Here is a 23,206-nt window from a genome sequence, read left to right as displayed (position 1 = left end):
TATGGAATTATCATTTGAATGTCAAAAATCTCTATAATATATAAAAAACAATTCAAAAGCAAGATAAGTTTTGGTCACACATACTTTGTCCTGAATCGTGTTACCTACATTTTTACAAAATATTGCAGCAGTAACATTACATTATGTGGTACTATGTATTCCATCCCTGCATATCTTTAATATTCCGATCAAATGACCAGTAAAATACTTAAAAACATTTTTTTAATAATGGTTAATTTCTGCAACTGCATATTTAATAAACCATCTCAGATTAGGCAACTTGTTCAACGGTTCCAGAGCAATATCCTTTGCCCTTAAACCCTGTGTGGATCACTTCCCTACACCCTGGTAATCTTTTCGGTGTTAAACTGACCCTTAACGGAGTTAATATGGGTTGAGGAGGGATCACAGGTTCTCCGCGGGAGTAAAGTTGAAAGTTGAACTAAGAGCCGATTTAACGGTGAGCGCTAACTCCGCGTAGCCTCCCGAGCCCGCCACCTTCCCGCCTCCCGCTGAAGAGCTGACACAGCCCGCTAAATGGGCTCTTCCACGGTGAGGTCTGCTTCCTGTTCCGCGGCGAGGTCTGCTTCCTGTTCCTGGCACCGCGACACACCCGCGCGCGCGCCGGTACGGTAAGTGATCCCAGGTCACCCGGGGGGAGCCGACGTTCATTTTCGAAAAGGGGTAATAAAATCCGGGGGACGCCGGGGAGAGGCCCGGGGCGGGCGAGCGGGCGAGCAAGCGAGCGAGAGGAGAGGTGAGAGAGCACGGCGCTTTTTTCTTTATCTCCGAGCGATCCCTCCCTCTCTCTCTCTCCGTCTCCCCCGGCGACGAGCCTTTCCGTCTTTATTTGGCGGCTCCTCCGCCGCTCCCTCCATCCCTCCATCCCTCCATCCCTCCGCCTCTCTGTCAGGCCCGCGGACCCCGGCGGCTCCTCCGCCCCCCGTCCCGCCGCTCTCCCTCTGTCTCAATTAAGCACGCCGGCTGTGGCGGCTTTGGCGGCTTTGGGGGCCCTGCCCCGGAGGCGCGGCGTCTCCCCTCCTCACCCGGCTGGCGTGGGCGTTGGCGGGGGCAGGGGGTGGGGGGGGGGGGGGTTGGGGGAGGGGTATATCAAATTGACACGTGGGAGGTATGGGGGGAGGGAGGGGGGCAAAGGAGCACCAGAAGGAGAGAAGGTAACGTCCTCTCCTCCCAGGGACGTGAGACAGAGGCTAACCTCCGCTCCGCACAGACCACCTGTTGGCCGCCGGGCTGCTAGTGTCCCGCCTTCAATCGCTGACTGGAACGCCGCTATTGGCCAGAGGCCACGCCCGTCCAACCCGAGGCCACGCCCGCCTCCGCATAAGGCCACGCCCACCTCGGCACAAGGCCACGCCCGAGCCTCTGCCAATGAGGGCTTTTCACGCAGAAACATGATGACAACGTTCAGTAAGTAAAGAGCGGGGCCAGCGATAGCTGAAACAACATTAATAGCTCAGATCACATAGATTTGCCAGACTCCTCCAGCAGCGCTTTCCTTGTGTGTGTATCACACGGTACACGCTGCCGTACAGAATGTGTTCAGGAAGGCCCATCCTGGGCCGAACTGGCTGTTGTGTGATGTAATTACCTATCTAATATTTCTATCTGAGGCAACGAATAAGAGCTATATTAAAGAACTGGAGAACTACGGCGGTAGCTGCTACAAATGAATTCCTGATAAGGGCTCACAAGATATACCCACCCACACGCACATACACACACAGGTGCACACACACACACACGGGCACACGCACGCACACACACACAGTCTCTCTTTCTCTCTCATACACACATGCACACACACACACACACAGTCTCTCTTTCTCACACACACACACACGTACACACAGTCTCTCTCTCTCACACACACACATGCACACACACAGTCTCTCTATCTCTCACACACACCCACACACACACACGCACACACAGTCTCTCTCTCTCTCACACATGCACACACACACACACATTCTCTCTCTCTCACACACACACACACACACACGCACACGCACACACAGTCTCTCTCACACACACGCACACACACACACACACACACACACACACACACGCTTAATTGAGCTGTGAGTTGGAGAGTGATGACTTCATCTCGGGCCTCTCTCCTGACTCATGTGTGTAGAGCTGAGGTCAGATTGGCTGAGCTCACGGCGCGGCTGTGCCCGCCAGCAAAACCCTGCGTTCAACAGTTAACCCTCCACAGCCTGCACAGCAGGCCTGCTGCTTAACGCGCCTCACTCAACACCGCAGTGCACAGTGTGGTATAGCGTTCAGGTGCTGTCTGTGCACAGTGTGGTATAGCGTTCAGATCCTGTCTGTGCACAGTGTGGTATAGCGTTCAGATCCTGTCTGTGCACAGTGTGGTATAGTTTTCAGGCCCTGTCTGTGCACAGTATGGTACAGCGTTCAGATCCTGTCTGTGTGCAGTGTGGTACAGTGTTCAGATCCTGTCTGTGTGCAGTGTGGTATAGTGTTCAGGTGCTGTCTGTGCGCAGGGTGGTACAGTGTTCAGATCCTGTCTGTGCGCAGTGTGGTATAGTGTTCAGATCCTGTCTGTGTGCAGTGTGGTATAGTGTTCAGGTCCTGCCTGTATACAGTGTGGTACAGTGTTCAGGTGCTGTCTGTGCGCAGTGTATTATAGTGTTCAGATCCTGTCTGTGTGCAGTGTGTTATAGTGTTCAGGTGCTGTCTGTGCGCAGTGTGGTACAGTGTTCAGGTGCTGTCTGTGCACAGTGTGGTATAGTGTTCAGGCCCTGTCTGTGCACAGTGTGGTACAGTGTTCAGGTACTGTCTGTGCGCAGTGTGGTACAGCGTTCAGGGAACTGTGCTTTTAACTTAGGGGCTGCGGGTTCCAATCCCCAGTGGAGCATGGCTTGTTCTCCTGGTGAGTAAGGCACTTAACCTAATTCAGTGAATATCCAGCTGTATAAATGGATACGAGCTCTCTGTAAGTCGCTCTGGGTAAGTTTGCTAAAGCCTAAATGAAAATAAAGAGCCCCCCCTCCTCTCCTCTCCTCTACTCGTGAGGACCAGTCTCTGAAGAATTACTAGCCGTTTCCTCGAGGACACGCGGTTCTGAAACTCTGGGGCCTTTAACAATAACCGATATTTGTCCGGTGACATTGGTCGATATCCGCCCTGTTTCCACATTCGTGGAAGAATCAGACGAGCACAGGTGTCAACTTACGAAGAAAAAATTTTTTACTTTGCATTTGCTTGACAAATTATATCATTTGATTGCCTGTAACATTTCCATTAGATTCTCTATGAGCAAGGCTCTTTTGCTAGCAGGGAACAAATGCATGTATATTAATATACATGCCGGTCTCCAATAATAGCCGAATAATACCCTGACAACGGGGAAGATATTCTCCGGGTCCACTGCAGCACAATCAGGTATCTACCTAGGTTACAGATGTTAGCAGGGGGAAGAGAAGAGAGAACATTTCATATTAAATTTAAATGAGATGCTATCAAATAATGTCTTATTTGGAAAATTAGAGTGGACTGGCAGCGAGGCACTTTGGAAAGGAAATAAAAAAAGGCTATTCGACAGTTTATACGGCTGAAATGGACGAAAAAAAACCGTGAGTTCATGTTGTTTCACGATGATGCCACTGGTGGCCTATGAGTACCTAGATAAATATGCTACCCACAGGCTAATAATGTACTTCAATAAATACATTTCAGCGCGCCGAGTCTTTTATCATATTGATAATCCAATTTAAAATGTTGTCAACAAATGTTGTTGTATAATGGGTTTCAACAGTAGCCTAGTTCTGGAATGAAGTGTAGCCCTGGGGAGAAACAAAACAAAGGTAGATTACAGCTACTCCGAGTCTCTGTAAAACTGCGCTTGTGAATTTAGCTGGTAAAAAAAAAAAGATACATTAAAAATAAATAATAAATGAGGTTCAGACGACAATCATTTGGCTACTTTTTCAAAACTACAATTTCAGGTAGTTTACAGTGTCAGCGGCGCATCAAATGCGTCTCCTCCCTGGCGCTGGTATGTTGCGTCATGATATCAACCCATCATATGTCAAGCCATACATCTAGGCATTGGGAGGATTCCAAGCATTTTTAAAGGTTAACACTAGTAATTTTCTTTTTTTTTCCGTATCGTCAGTATATCCTATGAAAATACCGATATATAACGAAAATAAACGATAATGTGTCTGTCGAACTCTCAATGAATTTATCCTCCGAACAATTACTTGTTCGTCTGGCCAAACGCCGATATACCGGAAGTCATAGAACTCCATTGTTGTCCAAAAAAGTTCTGAAACGAAAATGGAAGATGCCCAACGGCGTTTCAAGTCAGCTAAATAGAAGAGGATTGGATAGGTGCTGAACAGCCAGGTAAGAGGTTTTTCTCAAGTCTTAAAACAAATCAGAGAGACATACTGTGGCTTTGGTCAGCGCAATTCACCATTATCTGAATCTGGCCTTTGTACTTTTTACCGAAACAGTTTTATAAAGCGACAACGATTGCAGTTTTTTCGGTGTGTGGAAGGCAGCTCGGCGTGGCACCGACATACTGAAGATAGTCTCCATCGAAATTAACTCTGCTGTGTTTTGAAGTAAATTCGGTGAAAACCTACAATGGCCATGTTTTTTCTTGATAACAGATAGCATTTTCTGGAAATGAAAATACGACATTCGAACCTGTATTTAATGACTTTGTACTACTGAAATGAATGGCTTTCCTGATGGCTTTCCTGGTTTGATGCTAAGGAGTAGGGAAATGTCAAAAAGTACTGAGAGTTCGACAGAAACGTTTTCGGTTTTTGATATTTTCATAGGATATGTTGACAATACTGACAAAATGAATTAGGGGCGATATCCTTTAAGCTGTTATTGGAAGGTAGCCTACTGATATAACCTCAGTATTTTCAAGCATCTGTCGTTTCCTCACAATGTGCCGCATTTTTGGATTGTTTTGTTATCTAGACTTTTTTTTACTGCTCTTACTGAACACTGGTGGAAAGATCAGCGGGATGTACTGTCATGTGGATGACTCTGGCAAGGCTTCTCTGTAAATGAGAAGCCTTTTTTTGTGCCATTTTTGAAAAAAGAAAAGCAAACTATGTCATTACACCCATGTAGTGCTACAGTATCATTATATCTATCCATCTACAATTAAACTCATGGTTTCAAATAAATTTAAGTTTAATTTTCAAATAATTAAACCGAGTTTCAAACGAAATAAATATGGTTCACAAAAACATATTGGCAATATTATGATCACTGTGCTATATTTATTATATTGTACTGAAACATATTGTTTTTATTTTATAATTTTATTTTTTTTAATGCCTAATTATCTGCAACAGCAGCCATGTTCAAGCGCAAACCCCACTACCGATTTGGGAGAGTGTGAACATCCACAGTTCTCCTCTGAAACACATGGTGTCACCAGCCAGCTTATGTTCACACTACAGCCAAGCTCACTCAGAGTGGAGTGGGAGGAAGACCTTTCATATGGGTGGCTTTGGCATGTAGTCCACAGGCACCCATTCCACCAGCAGGGGTCGCTAGCGAGTGGTGAAATACAGACCCCTAACCGACTGAACCCCTTTACTGTGGGTGATGCAGTCAGTGATTGTGCATCACCCTGTGGAGCTGCCCGCTACAGTCGGCGCAGGCACGGTCCGGATTAGATCCGAGACCGAGGATCTGAGACTGATTCTTGCACCCCAGCCTTAACTGAACCAGCCACCCGGCGGACTCTAAACATCACACAGATTTGCAGTTTAAGACGTCCTGAAGGACCATCCTTCAAGCAGCGGGAGTCTCCCCGGTCTGAATGTTGCACATCTGGCTCTGAACAACGGGGAGGCCCCTGTTGAACGAGTTCACACATAAAAGCAAGTGTTGCTAAAACGAGAAGTTTCTCGTTTTTTTCCCTCAAGGTAGTTAATCAAAGAGCTATTTTAGAAAGCGAGCATGCGTGCGTGAAAACATTTTTATTTGCGTAATGTAGCCATTTTGAAAGCCAGTTCTGGCTCTCTGAATATTCGGTTGGAAGGAGGCACCTGGGGGTCTGTGTGCTAGGAAACAGGTAGCGGTCCTAATAGCACCACAATTTCTGTTTCACTATTTCCGTAGTAAACTTTATGGTCTGAGGACATTTTATAAACGACTTAAGTTTGTAACAAGCAGTTGCTAACACTCATGGCGATAGATTATGGCTGTGGAGGGCAAGTCCAAACAACGGTTGCAAATTCAGAAGGTGGATGTAACCAGTCAATCAGTAAAAACGAGTGGGTGGAAAGATATTGGCTTAGGGGCCTGATAATGTTCACACGCGCACTCATATCCTGTTATTATTATTTCGAATAAGACAACATCCCTAATAACAAATCGGTCATGTAAACAGCATATTATGATTGTACATCCTGAATAAGGCCTTATTCCGAGTATGGAATATTCCTATTAAAACATTTTAAGAATTTACCGATATTATTTGGGTTATTGGAGCGCTATTTGGGAATGTGTACAGCTTATTTTGAATATCCATCCCAGTCATACTGTATGGCCTGAGAGTGTTGTTTACGGTCAGAACTGCTGTTGCTAGGCTACCCATGGCGTTTTAAACGTGAGCCAGACAGCTAGCAGCTCGCAAGGTGAAAAAAGACACATTTTTGGAAGGAGGGAGAAACTATGCTACTTTTAAAATAATTTAGAAAAATAAGGTCGATAAAGAGCTTAAGGGAGATGACGCTACGTGGCCATTTTGCATTTCATTTGGCAATGCGTGGCTGCTTGTAAACGGGAATATTAAAACCGCATTCATTTCCGTTGTTGTTGTTGTTCCATGAAATGGCTGAAAGGCTCAAGGATGCTAAATTGTGGCCCAAGCACTGATACGGCACTGCGTAACTCAGCCTTGGGTGTAGGCCCAACTAATGGCAAAAAAAGTCATTTGAGGTCAGTGATTCGGCGCTGTGGTTACAGGGTGTGGTTTGGGTTAGGGATGGAGGAGGCTGATTCTGGATCAGTATTTGGATTGAGCTGGAGGACTCTGCTAAAGGAAAGGACCCAGGGAGAGTTTATGGACTGATTCTGGATCAGTATGGGGGGGTGAGCTGGAGGACTCTGCTAAAGGAAAGGACACAGGGAGAGTTTATGGACTGATTCTGGATCAGTATTGGGATTGAGCTGGAGGATGTTTCTAAAGGAAAGGACACAGGGAGAGTTTATGGACTGATTCTGGATCAGTATAGAGGGGGTGAGCTGGAGGACGTTTCTAAAGGAAAGGACACAGGGAGAGTTTATGGGCTGAGAGGCCCATTCCTCTTCATGATGGATGGCAGCCAGAAAGCAGCACTCTGGATGTGTGTGTGTGTGTGTGTGTGTGTGTGTGTGTGTGTGTGTGTGAGAGCGAGAGCGAGAGCGAGAGAGAGAGTGTGTGTCTGAGAGAGAGGGAGATAGAGAGAGAGAGAGTGTGTGTCTGAGAGAGAGGGAGATAGAGACAGAGTGAGTGTGTGTGTTTGTGTGTGTGCATGCAGGCATATGTGCATGTGTTTATTTCTGATTCTGAATGTGTATGTTTATACACGTATTTGTGTGTGTATCTGCTTCTGCGAGCTCATATAGTGTGTTTACTTCAGTTTCTGTGTGTGTGTTTGTGTATGTATTTGTGTTCATCTCATTGAGAATGTGTGAGCATGGGTGTGTGTATGAGTGAAAGTGCATGTGAGTGTGTCTATTAGTACACAAGTGTGTCTGTCTGTCTCTGAGTGTATGTAATATTGAGTGTGCATGTCGTGTGTGTGCACGTGTGTGTGCATACATGAACATTTTGACGCGTGGTATACGGCAGGGCTGTGTGTGGCATGTGGGATTTTATCCGTATTTTTATTTACGGGCCTCATTGTAATGAGTGTGTTCCAGGCTCTGACTATTCTGGGGCCAAAACCATTAAGTGTGAAATATACCCCCATTTCCTAGCCCCCTCAGTAGCAGAGCGGGCATGCTGGGAAACGCTGTTTTTACATACATAATGAATGCATTATGGCTGCAGCGCTTTACGTAATCGTCCCGTTAAGCTCTAATTATTTATTTGCTCAGCAGAGAAACCCCTTATTTGGGCCAGCTTACGTAACTTGCGCTTTGAAAGCGTTTCTATTTATATACTTTTTGAAAATTCGCTGAATGTATTCAGGTCAAGTGAATTCTTCTGCTCTCTGCCGGGGAAATTGATCCTCTGTGTTTCTCTCTGTTCAGAAGTCTGGTTCTATTGATACCTGTATTTCCTAAACAGAGAGGGCCCCCTGTATCTCTTAAGTAGGGACACCCTTGTGTTCCTTCAGTAGGGACACCCTTTTGTTCCTTCAGTAGGGACACCCTTGTGTTTCTTAAGTAGGGAGGCCCCCTGTGTCCCCTAAGCCGGGGGGCCCCCTGTGTCCCTTAAGCAATGAGGCCCCCTGTGTCCCCTAAGTACTGAGGCCCCCTGTGTCCCCTAAGCAGGGAGGCCCCCTTGTGTCCCTTAAGCAATGAGGCCCCCTGTGTCCCTTAAGCAATGAGGCCCCCTGTGTCCCTTAAGCAATGAGGCCCCCTGTGTCCCTTAAGCAATGAGGCCCCCTGTGTCCCTTAAGCAATGAGGCCCCTTGTGTCCCCTAAGCAGGGAGGCCCCCTCATGTCCCCTAAGCAGGGAGGCCCCCTGTGTCCCTTAAGTAGGGATGGCCTACTGCTGTAGGCTCCAGGTCCTGTCTTGTCATAAGGGCACTACCACCCACAGACGCTGACCTTGAACGGTGGACTGACTGCTGATCATGTTCCTCGTCCTCGACGCGTCTACACACTGTCTCTAACCCCGCCCACACACAGTGCTCGCCGTTCTATTGCAGCCATTTTGTTTCAAGCTAGGAGGAGACAGGACCCGTGCGGGCCTGGGGACGAGAGTACACCGGGGACTGTGCACACCAACAAAATCACAACGTGTCCCACAGACCAAATGAGCCGACTGCTCATTTTACGTTCGTTCTCTATGTACGGAGCTGTGTGCATCTCCCAGCTTTTTACTCCTCAGAACATCCTTAAGACTGCAAGCAGTTCCAGTCTGCTTGTACTGTAGGTCTGGCATATAGGTCTCTTTTTGCCACACAGCTTATTGTTTTGCATTGAGTGAAGAACAGATGCTGACTGGCTGTAGAGGATGAAGAGGAATGGAAAAGTGAGGGAGGGAGAGGGGGGGGTGAAAGAAAGAGAGTGAAGGAGAGGAAGAAAGGTATATGTCCTTCCCAAGCTCACAGTTTGTTTGTCTCTTTCACCGCATGGATCCATCAATCACAGTTAGCGAACTCCAGACCAAGCAGGAGGGGAAAGCAGGGCAATCCCTCTCTTTCTCTCTGTCCCTCTCTCCTTCCCTTGTTCCCTCGCTCATTCTCTCATTCTCTCGTTCCCTCCCTCCTCTCTTTCTCTCGTTCCCTCGCTCATTCTCTCATTCTCTCATTCCTTCTCTCGTTCCCTTGCTCCTTCCCTTGTTCCCTCGCTCATTCTATCCTTCTCTCATTCTCTCGCTCCTTCTCTCTCTCCCTCGCTCCTTCTCTCCTTCTCTCGTTCCCTTGCTCGCTCCAGTCCCTCTCGTCCGTATTCCCAGCTCCCGGGCGTCTCTCATTCCCTCTCTCTCATTCCTTGCGCCGGTCCTTCTTCCTGATTTTCAGCGTCAAAGGAGGTGCTACTCCAGGCACGCGGGAAACGAGCTTCCGGGGCAGGGTGATGCGCGGGCGGCTTCCTGCGAGGTCACAGGCTCGCGTTCAGACGCCCGATCGGACCCCGGGGAGGCAGAACCGCGGAAAACCCGCCGGCGGGGCCCGGGGCCCCAGGGCCAGAACATGGCGACCTGAGTCTGAGGGGAACGCAAGAGTAAAAAATAGAGCACTACCTCCTCTGCTCTCGCTGTCCGCTGGTTTCACCTGGATCGGTCTGTTCATCTGTACAGGGAGAGAGAGAAAGAGGGAGGGAGAGGGAGAGGGAGAGGGAGAGGGAGAGGGGTAGGAAAGAGAAAGGAGAGAGAAAGAAGGTAAGGGTTAGTGAAACTCAAACATGATTTAGTGGCATAACCACACTATCACAGTATCATTTATATAAAATGTAAATCAACGACCCACAGCGTAACAACAACATTCACTATGAAATCAACACTTATTCGCCTTTTCTTTAAAGGAGCTTGAATTAATGAACAGATTGATTAGTCTCTGGAAACGAACCGTGGCATATTTATCACATTGAATCAAATGCATTTTTTTGTGTTTTTTTCCCCCGTTCTCTCTGGAAAGTGGCCATTGTGAAGCGTCGTGTGACTAACTGGCAGTAAATGGCGCTCTATGGAAATAAAGTCTGATTAATGGATCGATCGATTGAGAAACAGTTAAGGCTGGTGTTTGCTGCGAGGGGTTATGTGTTTACGGTGGAGAGACGTGGGTCGGTGTTGTTCTGCAGGTCGTCCTGACTCTCTGTGATCATTAAAGACTCCGTGACTCTCATCACAAAGAGTAGGGGGTTCCATCCGCTGATTTATCTGACTAAAACACCGTTCTCTCTCTCTCCAACCCAGCCGACGTGTGGTGAGCATTCTGGTGCAAAATGGCTGCCATGCATCACCCAGGTGGGTGCTACACATTGGAGGTAGCTGAGGTGAGTTTCCCCCTCATCACTGTAAAGCGTGTTGAGTGTGAAAAATATGCTATATAAATGCAAGGGATTATTGTTGTTTTTATTATGATTATTGATGATCATTGATGATGATTATTACTATGATTATTGATAATGATTATTATTATGATTATTGATTATTATTTATTATGATTATTATTATGATTATTGATTATTATTGATGATGATGATGATGATGATGATTATTATTATGATTATTATTGATGATGATGATGATGATGATGATGATTATTATTATGATTATTGATTATTATTGATGATGATGATGATGATTATTATGATTATTGATGATGATGGTGATGATGATGATTATTATTATTATTATTATTGTTAAAAGCAGCATGTTAAGATGTGGTATCCTGAAGCAGTCATGGCCAGGTGGAGGGGGGTGGAGATGGGGGGGCGGGTAGAGAGAGAGAGAGAGGAGCGGAGAGAGGGAGGAGGATAACATTGCGAAATCCCCAGCAGAGGGACACAGAGGGGTCGGCGAGGTCGAAGCAGACGGGGGGCGTGGCCCGTCTCCGTCCCAGCCTGTTCCCCCACCCCCCCCCCCCCCACCCCTCCAATCTCGCCCCCGAGAAACCTTTCTCGCCACTTCAATCGTTTCATTTCTCCGCCAGCAATCTCGGCGGGTTGCCCCCGCCGACCGCCGCTCAATAATACATGAGCGCCGTGGAGCGGCCGCTGCCAATCAATTTTTAATACCGCCAATCGCCCGCTGCGTCAGGAGGGGGCGGGGCCAGGGAGGGCGAGGCGCCACAGAGAGCGGCCGCGCAGGGGGTGGGCGCGGATGAACAGAGGATGGAGGAAAGGAGTGAAAAAAGAAGAGGTAAAAGACAGGAGGAATGACAGGAAATGAGAGCTGTTGAGAATCTGTGCTTTAACCCTTTAAGGTTGTGAGGTCACAAATACGTGATTAGAATGTTGTTAACTGAACATTCCGATGCTGATGTCACAATCACTGCTGGTGGCTGAAAGCAGTGGAGTTCTAGAACACTGACTTAGAATTTAGAAAAAAAAACCTATTGAAAGAAGAGAGAGGGCAGAGGGGGGCGAAACAAGGGTGGTGGGAGGAGGGGGCGTCTCTGCGGATGGGGGTACTTTGCCTTGCTTGGGCGGTCAGTGAAGGGGTTTGTGGATCCGTCCTCCCCGCACCCCGCCCCCCTCCCCCCCTGACCCACCCCGGGCCAGTGGGACGTTTAGCCCAATCCGTCTCCCTAATGCACAGTGCCAGGGAGAGACCACGGGGGGCAGCGAGAGAGAGAGAGAGAGAGGGAGGCAGAGAAAAATAGAGAGAGTGTGTGTGTGAGAGAGAGGTACAGAGAGAAAGTGTGTGAGAGAGAGGTACAGATAGAGAGAGCAAGTAAGAAAGTGTGTGTGTGTGTGTGTGAGAGAGGCACAGAAAGAGGTACAGAGAGAGAGAGCGAGAGAGAGAGAAGTAGCCCTGCTTCGCCCGTTTCCTGTGCTGAACGGGCCTGTGTGTTCCGACCTCCCGCCATGCCGATGGTCTTCATCTCCCTCTTTTTCTCTCTCTCTCTCTCTCTCTCTCTCTCTCTCTCTCTCTCTCTCTCCCTCTCTCTATCTCGTTCCTTCTCTCCCTCGCCCTCTCTCTGAAATTCAAATCCTGCTTTATTGGAATGAGGAGTTCATTCAAGCTTGGCCGCAGCCTTTGCCGCGCACACGACAGACAGAACCCCCCCTCCCCCCAGACAGGAATAACCCCCCCCCCCTCCCCAGATAGGAATAACGGCAGACAGCTCCCCTCCTTTATTTCAGCAGAATGCTTATCGGCCTCTTTGCTGCTCTTTTTCTCTTTCTCCCTTTCTCCCTGCGTTGCATCAAAGCCTCTCCATCCCACACGCAGACGGACGCGTCTCTCACAGGCTTTTATGATTCTTCCCCTCTCTCTCTCTTTCTTCTCCTCTCTCATGCATTCTCTTTGTTTTTTTGCCATCCTGTCACACTTTCCTTTTTTCCCTCCCACCCTTACCCCCCCCTCCCCCCCCCCATCCCAGTGGCTGAGCAGAGGCAGGCTGAACAAATAAATAATGTATCAAAAAACATTAAAAACATTAGCCGAGATAAATCGCAGAGAGAGGGGGGGAGGGGGGAGAGAGAGAAAGAGAGAGAGAGAGAGAGCGAGGGAGAGAGACGGAGAGGGAAAGAGAGAGAGAGAACGAGACTGTGGGGGACTGGGCAAGCGAGCGATTCATCAACACATTTCTGGGCGACGGGGAGATCAGGACATAGATCAGAGAGCAACACAAGGTCACAGTATCAATCTCCCCCGCCTCCCCCCCCACTCCCCGCACACCTCCCTGTTCACCCCCCACCCCACCGGAAATCTCTGTAGCTGGACTGCACATATATAGTGCTTTACCAAGACAATAGTTTGGTGTAAAGGGACAATGCATAAATATGTATATATATATATATATATGTGTGTGTGTGTGTGTGTGTGCATGCTAATTATACTTGAACAGTGCTGGCTAAACCCTGGCCTGCGCCTAGCCTAGCCTAGCATTGAGCGTTAACGTTTCTCTGTTGTCTGCACGTGACTGAAATGCGTTTGGGGTTAGGCGGCTTCACACTCTTATTGCTGATGTATAAATACATGCACAAAAACATTCACGGCATATCTTTGACACTTACAGTAGTGTGGGAAATGCAGTGTGAACATATTTAGCGATACGCTCACTGTTGCACATTGTGCATATCTGCTTATGTTGATATAAATGCTCTGCATTAGTTGATGGTTTATCTAAGCTGGCTCCCCTGTTAAATGCTCTGCTTGTCTGCCACTGCTCTTTTTCGGGAACGTTGGCTCAAGAAGGTCTCTGATCAGGACCGGACCGCTTCACATGGCCTGAGTGGTCATAACTGCAGCTGCAGGTAGATGGCAGTGTTGAGCAGTTCACGAGGGCGGCCGCAGAGTCTCCTCTGGTTCTGACGCTCGGCCCTCTCAAAGGGAGAAAAAGAAACGGTTCTGCTCCTCGATTCTGCGAGACGGGGTGTGAATACACAACGACACCGAGACGTACGTGAAAACGTGAGCGCTCACACGACCCCTCACACGACCCCTCACAAGCGCTCACACGACCCCTCACACGACCACTCACAAGCGCTCACACGACCCCTCACACGACCCCTCACAAGCGCTCACACGACCCCTCGCACGACCACTCACAAGCTCTCACACGACCCCTCGCACGACCACTCACAAGCGCTCACACGACCCCTCGCACGACCACTCACAAGCGCTCACACGACCCCTCGCACGACCACTCACAAGCGCTCACACGACCCCTCGCACGACCACTCACAAGCGCTCACACGACCCCTCGCACGACCACTCACAAGCGCTCACACGACCCCTCGCACGACCACTCACAAGCGCTCACACGACCCCTCGCACGACCACTCACAAGCGCTCACACGACCCTCGCACGACCACTCACAAGCGCTCACACGACCCCTCGCACGACCACTCACAAGCGCTCACACGACCCCTCGCACGACCACTCACAAGCGCTCACACGACCCCTCGCACGACTACTCACAAGCGCTCACACGACCCCTCGCACGACCACTCACAAGCGCTCACACTGCATAAAACGCTTGCGTGGTTTTTGCACTCGTGATTTTGTGCTGCTGCTTTTCCTTGCAACGCCTTACTGCGGTACGCAAAATTTCACTGTGGGAGAATCCGTAAAAATACTTTTTTTTTTTTCTTGGGTTCAGGAAAAAAAATCGGTGTGTTGCCATCGGTTACAGAACCTGGCGACAGGTGACCTTCCAACGAGCTCTGAGCCGAGAGGCAAACAAAGAGGCGGAACGCAGACTGAACGTTAATATTACAGCGCACAGCGTCGGCAGGAAGGAACATAGAGGAGAAGAAGAAACAGAACTCCTGATTGGTGAGTCAGTCATGTCATATGGCAGGACGGAGTGTAGCACAGTGGGTAAGGAACTGGGCTTGTAACCGAAAGGTCGCAGGTTCGATTCCCGGGTAGGACACTGCCGTTGTACCCTTGAGCAGGTACTTAACCGAAATGCTTCAGTATATATCCAGCTGATAAATGGGCATGTAAAAAATGCTATGAAATGTGTAAGTCGCTCTGGATAGGTGTCTGCTAAATGCCTGTAATGTAATGTAATGACTCTGCTCTTTCTCGCGCGGGCCTAGTTCCGATAGGCCGTCCGCCATTTTGGCTCTGGCGCTGCTGTTATTTAGGCGTGCCCACGCAGCCCATCCAGCACACACAGATACTCTCTGCCCGTGTGGGAAAGTGCTGAGTGAAGGGCAAGCAAAGGGCCCCCACCCCCCTCTTAAAAACCTGCCCCCCCTCCCCCCCGCCTCTACCCTTCAGTCAGCACTGTTTATCTCACAGCTGTTTGGGAGGCTGTTGTTTGGGGGTGCGGGGGTGTGGGGGTGTGGGGGGGGTGGGGGTGTTGGGGGTAGTCCAAGGCCCGCGCAGGACTCCCAGTCAGCACCGAGTCTTCCTCGCCGTCTGTGGCTGCCCCACCGCGGGGGATTTAGCTGAATCATTATTATTCAGTGCGCTGGGTTTGTGGCCCAGTTTTTGCTGAACCGAGCGTCAGGAGCCTCGGTTCCAGGAGGGGGTGGGGGGGGTCTCACTGTCTTGTAAGCCCTTGGGTGGTGGGGGCTCAGATGGGGGGGGAAGGTGTCTCTGCCCCCCCCCCCAGTAAAAATATGCTGAAGACCTCTGTGACCCCCCCCTCCCCCCCATATATATAACCCTGCAGGCCTCCCTGTGTGCTTCAAGTAGATGTTACTGTCTTCCTCCTAATCACTCTCTCTCACTGAGAGGGACAGGGAGAGAGGGAGTGAGAGAATGTGAGAGAGATGGGGAGGAAGAGAGAGAGAGAGGGAGAGAAATTGAGAGTTTGAGTCCTTGAGAGGGAGAGTGCAAGAAGTAGAGACAGAGAGAGAGGAAGAGAGAAAAACTAGGAAAGGTTTTTCTGTCCTCTGCACTTGGGAGATTGTTAATCTTACACGCTCCTTTTCAATATTGCTTTGGGAACACTGAACATCTCCTTTCATGGTAATTATGCTCGTCTGAAATAATCCTTGAAAGAGTATGAGAGGGAGACCGAGAGAAAGAGAGGTGTGTGTGTGTGTGTGTGTGTGTGAGAGAGAGAGGTATGTGTGTGTGTGTGTGTGAGAGAGAGAGACAGAGAGAGGGAGAGAGGCAGTGACAGACAGACAGACCGACAGAATGAGCCGGTCTGTGTGTCTGCATGCGTCCGTGCGGGTGAGCGTGTGTGTGTGTGGCGTGCGTGTGCGTAAGAAAGTTGCTGTGTCATCTGTTTTGGGCTGCAGTGCTGTCCCCTCTCCTGGCCCCCCCCCCGACCGCTCGCTCCCTCGCTCAGTGGCGCTCATTTGCATAATGCATTGTTTTAAAAGCTTTGGCAGCCGCGCCCCCCCCCCCCCCCGTGGCAGAGAGGGCTGGGCGGAGCCCCAGAGGGGCGACCGCTCGTAAGATCGATCACGCCGGGGCGACTCCCGCGCCCTGGCACCGCACTCGCTGCATTCTGGGAAAACCCATCGTCTCAAGCTCAGGGCAGGACGGGGGAGCTTGGGGCGGGACGGGGGGGCCCCATGGCCGTGCGTTCTGGGGAAACCCCTCGCAAGCTCGTGGTGGGACGTGGGGGGGCTTGTCGTCTGCATTTCGGGAAGACCCGTCGCGAGTTTGGGGCGCTGGACGGGTGCCCCGTGGCCCGGCCTGGGGTCGTAGGACAGCCCGGCGTGGATTCGTTCGGCTCGTCAGACACCCCCAGCCCCCGTGTCCCCTCCCCGGGTCCGCCCGGTCACAGAACCTTCCGGAGCTGTGTTACCCTGCCGACCGTCCGCTGCCACAGGACTGTCCTTCGGTAACATCGAGAGGCTTCGCAAGACAAGTCGGAACGTTCCGGATCCAACAGGAGGGGGCAGAATTCAGAGCTGACCCCCCTGAGGAGTCTCGAGCAGGGGCCCCCAAATCTGGCCCTCGGGGGCCAATAGTGCTGCTGGTGTCCATTCCTCCCCCACCAATCAGGGACTGATTTAAACCTGGGACACCAGGCGAGTTAAATCTCCACCCAATCAGTGGTGTTAATCGATCAATCAGCTATCGGGAAGGAGAGTAGAAACCAGCAGAATTACTGCAGTATGTTAGACCAAACAGTCTCACTTTCTCCTCTCTCCCACTTCCTTCTTTAGTTCATGTTTTTTTTTTTCTTTGCAGTCTTAGCGCTGAAGCTGTTCAACTGTAATATATATAAAAAAAGATTTGCTTGCTAATACGCGTAGGATGAAAAGATATTTTTGACCGTTTTGAGAATGGGATGAAGGTGCTCAGAGGAAGTCCGCTCTGTGTTTCGAGAGGCAGCTGGTGTCTCAGAAGCAGGTGTGAAATATCGAGCTCACGGTCCCCTGTTCCTCTTTTCCTCCTTTGCTCTTGTGTTCCTCCTCTTCCTCTCTCAGAAGGACGGACGGATGCATTCCTTCCTCTAACTGACATGGGGCCCAGCTCAAATCTTTGTACCCTTAAATTATTAAAACTAAAAAGCTGAAGAACCCCCCCCCCCATGCCCTGAAACCCATTCAGCCAAATCAGGGAGCCTGTGTTCCTCATAAACCTGAATAACCCCCCTCCCCCCCCAACCCTAACCTCCCCCAAGACATGTACTGGAGAGTTCCAATAGTGAATTATGCAGGTAAAAGATTTTTCCGTTTTTGCTTTTCTCACACACACTTTCATACACACACTCTCTCTCTTTCACACACACACACACACACACACACACACCCTCTCTCTCTCTCTCTTTCACACACACACACACACACACACCCTAAACCTGAGCTGTAGGCCCAGCTTCAAAGCTAAAGCTCTCCTGTGGAGAGGGGTGTGGTCCACAGAGAGACTGGTCAGTCCTGCAGACCCTGATGCACTGAGAGTGCTTTTAAATGCAGAGATTTCTGCCTCTTTCAAGAGTATTACCACAGATTTAACTCAACCCGGAATAATCTCTCTCCAGATTACTGAGCGAATAATAACTCAACCCAATAACCTCTACCAGTGTGTAACTCCACACTGTACTGAGGGATGAATGAGATTTAACCTCAACCCTATAACCCTCACAGTGTGCAATCCACAGCTTCTGAGGGCTGAAGTGATTTAACTCAACCCTAATAATCCTCCCAGTGGACTCCAAGCTGTACTGAGGGATGAATGATTTAACTCAACCCCTAATAATCCCTCACCAGTGTCACTCCACAGCTGTACTGAGGGCTGAATGATTTAACTCAACCCCTAATAATCCCTCACCAGTGTGCACTCCACAGCTGTACTGAGGGCTGAATGATTTAACTCAACCCCTAATAATCCCTCACCAGTGTGCACTCCACAGCTGTACTGAGGGCTGAATGATTTAACTCAACCCCTAATAATCCCTCACCAGTGTGTACTCCACAGCTGTACTGAGGGCTGAATGACTTAACTCAACCCCTAATAATCCCTCACCAGTGTGTACTCCACAGTTGTACTGAGGGATGAATGATTTAACTCAACCTGTAATAATCCCTCACCAGTGTGTACTCCACAGCTGTACTGAGGGCTGAATGATTTAACTCAACCCGTAATAATCCCTTACCAAGTTGTACTGAGGGCTGAATGATTTAACTCAACCCGTAATAATCCCTTACCAAGTTGTACTGAGGGCTGAATGATTTAACTCAACCCGTAATAATCCCTTACCAAGTTGTACTGAGGGCTGAATGATTTAACTCAACCCGTAATAATCCCTTACCAAGTTGTACTGAGGGCTGAATGATTTAACTCAACCCGTAATAATCCCTCTGTTTAACTCCTTCAGGTTTAGGAACCAAACGCGGCTGATGCTTCAGATGTACCTGCAGAGTCAGTCAGCGCGCTGGTATTTCGGCCTTCTCCGCGAGCCGAGCTCTGGAGCCTCCACTGGGTTCAATTACGTGATTGAAAGCGTCGCTGAATTATCCGCCGTTTGGCTCCGGACCTAATGGCGCAGATGCAAATCGCGGGATTTTACAGGAGGAACGCCCTTATTGGAGCAACGCGGAAAGCGTGTTTGACAAGCTCTTAACTGACGCGGGAGCCGCAGAGCCATTATGAGCTGACATCACAATGTCCATACAGACGTTATCTGCTTTAGCAATATCAAAGGCCGAAGGCGTGATTATCCATGACTCGGGTTTTCGACAGGGGGGGTCCGTAAAGGTACTGGGTGGGGGGGGGTGGCTTGTAACAGACTAGATCAGCTGGCATGTGAACAGACTAGAATCCCCCCCCCCCATCCAACTGGCCTACAATTGCAACCCCCCCCCCCCCACAGCCCCCCATAATTGCAATCTCTCCTTTGAGCCTGGGTGGGGGGCCCCTGCATGAGAAATGTTGAAAAGCCCAGACGCGTAATACACGAAGCAGCATCTGGGAAGGTTTTCTCTGATCAGAACCTGGCTCTTTGAAATACGCTGCGTGAATCTGAAACGCCGTAACGCTTTTGATGCTGGTGTAAAATCTGAAAACAGATCCTGGAGAATTTTCAACAAAGTATCATACAGCTCTTATCAGAACGTCATTCAGAGTAAGGATTCTGTTCTGAATATTGGTGAGAATAGAAGTTTCTTATAAAACTGCAGATATCTGCAGCAATCTGCAGTTATTTTTATCTCTAATTGCAACTTGCAACTTGACGAGGAATAAAACACTTGAGACTTCACATTGAATTGAAGATGAATGACTGGTGACTACGCTTTGACTTGAAAGATGGATGACTTGTGATTTGACTTGGATTTGGACATAGGTGATGCGTCAGACTTATTTTAAACATTTTCACAACCAGTGGGATGTTGAGTCCTGGCTGTTCACCGTTTTAAAAAAAGTTACCTAATTTTATTCACACCAAAAAGAGTTAAAGTCAGATGAAGCGCTCTGCCACGTGAGCGAGCATGTGATCACCTGAAAGCTCTGATGTAAGAGTGGGTATGATGGGTAATGGAGTTTCCTACCCAGTGTTCTGAAGGAAAGCTGTGTGACTGCACAAGTTAATGAGACCACCTCACCTCTTATCATGGATTGGCGTTTCTGTTAGCCTAGCCACGCCAGTCTCTGCTCAGACTGCGTGGAGCCCCAGTACGTACATCGATCTTACGTCGGTGGAGAAACACAAATGCAGGGCTCATGGGCGGAGTTTGACGTGTTTTAGTGGGCCTGCAATGTGCAATACGTCTTCATTTGGAGCAGTTTTGTGTACACGGGGTACACTAATATATACAAACTGTGTTACCGTGGGTAACTGTTACATTGAATGAAAAAAGTATCAAGTAGGTCAGAGCTCTCTCTCTAATATCTGCCTAAGCCAACAATATCTTAACGTGACATAAATTACTAGTTTATCTATTAGTTTAATCTGTCCTCATCTAAGATGGCCTGTTATTTTAAATATTCTGAAGAAATTCATTTTAGATTGATGTGTGTGTGTGCGTGTGTGTGTGTGTGTTTATAACTGCATGTGTGTGTAGCCGTGCGTGTGTGTGTGTGTGTGTGTGTGTGTGCGTGCATGTGTGTGCGTGTGTGTGTGTGTGTGTGTGTGCGTGCATGTGTGTGCGTGTGTGTATGCACGTGTGTAAGGTTTTGAATCTCACTATTGATTTCTGTCCAATCGGAAGGCAGCACACACCCTGCAACCTAAACTCCGTTCAGTCAGCTGGACACTTTGCCGTGTTCTGTAAACAAACAGGGACAGGGTTTCACTGCTGTTTCAGCCGCCGCAAACGGCTCTCTCTCACAGAGCGGTCCACCGCGAAGGGGTGTGTGAATATGTTTAATTTCGACCCCCTGTTTTAGCCGAAGCAAACTGGTCTCTCACAGAGCAGTCCACCATGAAGGGGTGCGTGAATATGTTTAATTTCGACCCCCCTGTTTTAGCCGAAGCAAACTGGTCTCTCACAGAGCAGTCCACCATGAAGGGGTGCGTGAATATGTTTAATTTCGACCCCCCTGTTTTAGCCGAAGCAAACTGGTCTCTCACAGAGCAGTCCACCATGAAGGGGCGCGTGAATATGTTTAATTTCGCGCAGGAATGACGCTAACGCTAACGCTTCATTTTCTCTGTCCGAATCAATCCAGTCCCAGGTTTTCCCCCGGTAATGGGGTCAGAGAGATATCAACCGTAACCGACAGGAGGTCTGTGCCGCCGCAGAACGGCGTCGCAGCGCGTGAAATGCGTTCCTGCAGAAAATATAAATACACATCACACTGAGCGGCACTGCCTGCAAAATCTGAAATTCAAAATGCAGGGAATACGAATCCGCCACTGTGAAGGTGCTGGAAATTAATTAACATCCAAGGAATAGAATGAATGTACAGTACTGGATAAAACGCTTACATGCACACTCACACAGTTACACACACATAGACACACACAGACACTCACACACACTCACACAGTTACACACACATAGACACACACACGCACACACATACAGTTATACACACACGTGCACGCGCACACAAAGTTATGCACATACACACTCACACAGTTATAGACACACACACGCACACACATACAGTTACACACACATAGACACACACATACAGTTATACACACACGTGCACACACACACAGTTACGCGCACACACACTCACACAGTTACACACACATAGACACACACACGCGCACACATACAGTTATACACACATGTGCATGCACACACAAAGTTATGCACATACACACACAAACACGTACAGTTACACCCACACACTCACACAGTTACACACACACATACATGGTTACACACACAAACACGTACAGTTACACACACACACGCTCTCAAACTCGCACAGAGAGATTAAATTGGAGTCGTGCCAGCAGCAGCAGCGGTGGTTGCTGTATGTTTAAACGCACGCAGTGTATTTTCACATGCGGGACTGTGCGATATTCCAGGCCTGATTCTCATCGCACACTAATCTGGCGCCCCCTACCTCGCACACGGCACACGGCACAGCGCTAGCGTGTATTACTGAGTCCTGTATGATGCACACCGCCGTTCATTTCCGCTGCGTCACGTCTCCATGAATAATTCATAATAACCTTTTGTGCCAGAACCGTGGCCAGAAGGATGTCATGTGACATGCGTTAAGTCACGTTTGAGAGCAGCATTGCACAGCGTGTTGTACGGTTCTCCATAAAACATGTTGCTACGTCCCCAGCCTCTGCTTGCCTGGGTAGTGCAGGTGGAGGTAATACCTAATTGCTTAATTGCTTGATTGATTGCCTCCACCTGCCTGTGGCCCAATATAAGCCCTGCAGTATGAGGCTGGGGGAGATCTTCTTTTGGGGTTTCTTTTGTGTTGTGTGGTAGGTTTTTGTGAAGACTCTTTTATTTTGCGAACTTTGTGGGTTTTAGTTTGTTTTAGATTAATGAATGTCTGAGTTTGTGTTTTTAGATCAGTTTTCTGGCTTGTTTTTGTTGCATCTGGACTTTGTTTGTTGCGGCCCTTCGAGCCGGCCGTGACACACGCTGTGTGTCATTCATGCGTGCGTAGCATCACGCTAAGGAAGGCGTTACACACGCCTCTTAAAACCGCTGTTACTGTAATACCGTTCACGCTGGGTCTTGCGTTGAAAACCTCCGTAGTGGCTTCGTAAGCGTTCAGAAACGTGCACGCTGTCACAGAGCGCCGCGGAACAGGGGATTAAGGTCTTCCTGTGCAGCCGTCGGCGGCTCGTGTGAATTAAGGCGTTAGCGCGCGGGCTAGTGCTCGCTAACGTGCTACGCTAATGCGCTACGGGAGCTAGCGTCTCCGTTCGCTTCCCCGGTCAGAGGCTGTGAGTCTGAGTGACCAGTGAAAGGGGGGCAGGCCTAAACTGGGAAGGGCTAAACCTGCTGAACCAGGCCGGGGGGGTGGGGGGGGTGGGGTGGTGTGAGTGACCGGTCAGAGGGGCTCCTGCGGTCCTGGGACAGGCCCCTAAACCTGCTGAACCAGGCCGGGGGGAGTGTGAGTGACCGGTCAGAGGGACTCCTGCGGTCCTGGGACAGGCCCCTAAACCTGCTGAACCAGGCCGGCTCTGATTTACGGCAGCAGTCCACTGTGCCCGGGGGGTGGGGGGTGGGGGGTGGGGGTCAGATCCGGGAGCTCGCTGCCACTCAAGCGGGCCCAGCCGTGTTCTCCGCGATACGGGTGACTTGACTGTGCGCGCTCGAGCGTGCACGTGCGAGCGTGCACGTGCTTCCGTTGTTCCGCGTGTGCGATGCAGTACACGCAGGAAGACACGCAGTGGAAAACACAAGCTCCTCTACACACAAACTCCTCTAAATCAGGCTTCATAACCGCAGTGATACAGCAGAGGTTGAGCGACCGTCCTTTTAGAGAGAATGCGTTTTCATGCGTATGTCAGTGTCGAATGGATTTTATTCTGTAATCTGTTATTGTAGTAATTTGTA

At 49.3% G+C, this 23,206-nt stretch overlaps 1 protein-coding gene and 1 long non-coding RNA gene across 10 annotated transcripts in view; one reads left to right on the top strand and one right to left on the bottom strand.

Annotated features, from left to right (window-relative positions):
- Positions 1-23,206, bottom strand: part of celf4 (CUGBP, Elav-like family member 4) — a 116,002-nt gene that overhangs the window by 19,165 nt on the left and 73,631 nt on the right. For all 9 annotated transcript variants that reach the window (XM_064308026.1, XM_064308028.1, XM_064308022.1 and 6 more), the window contains exon 3: positions 9,929-9,977. In XM_064308026.1, coding sequence (XP_064164096.1) covers positions 9,929-9,977 — 49 coding nt within the window. The remainder of the gene's footprint in view (positions 1-9,928; positions 9,978-23,206) is intronic.
- LOC135239398 (uncharacterized) overlaps positions 4,025-23,206 on the top strand; it is a 40,958-nt gene continuing 21,776 nt past the window's right edge. The window contains exons 1-2 of the long non-coding RNA XR_010325362.1: positions 4,025-4,398; positions 10,601-10,680. This is a non-coding gene — a long non-coding RNA (uncharacterized LOC135239398). The remainder of the gene's footprint in view (positions 4,399-10,600; positions 10,681-23,206) is intronic.

The sequence above is a fragment of the Anguilla rostrata genome, chromosome 14, assembly GCF_018555375.3.
Source record: "Anguilla rostrata isolate EN2019 chromosome 14, ASM1855537v3, whole genome shotgun sequence".
NCBI lineage: Eukaryota > Metazoa > Chordata > Actinopteri > Anguilliformes > Anguillidae > Anguilla > Anguilla rostrata.
This window is presented reverse-complemented; position numbering and strand designations above follow the sequence as displayed.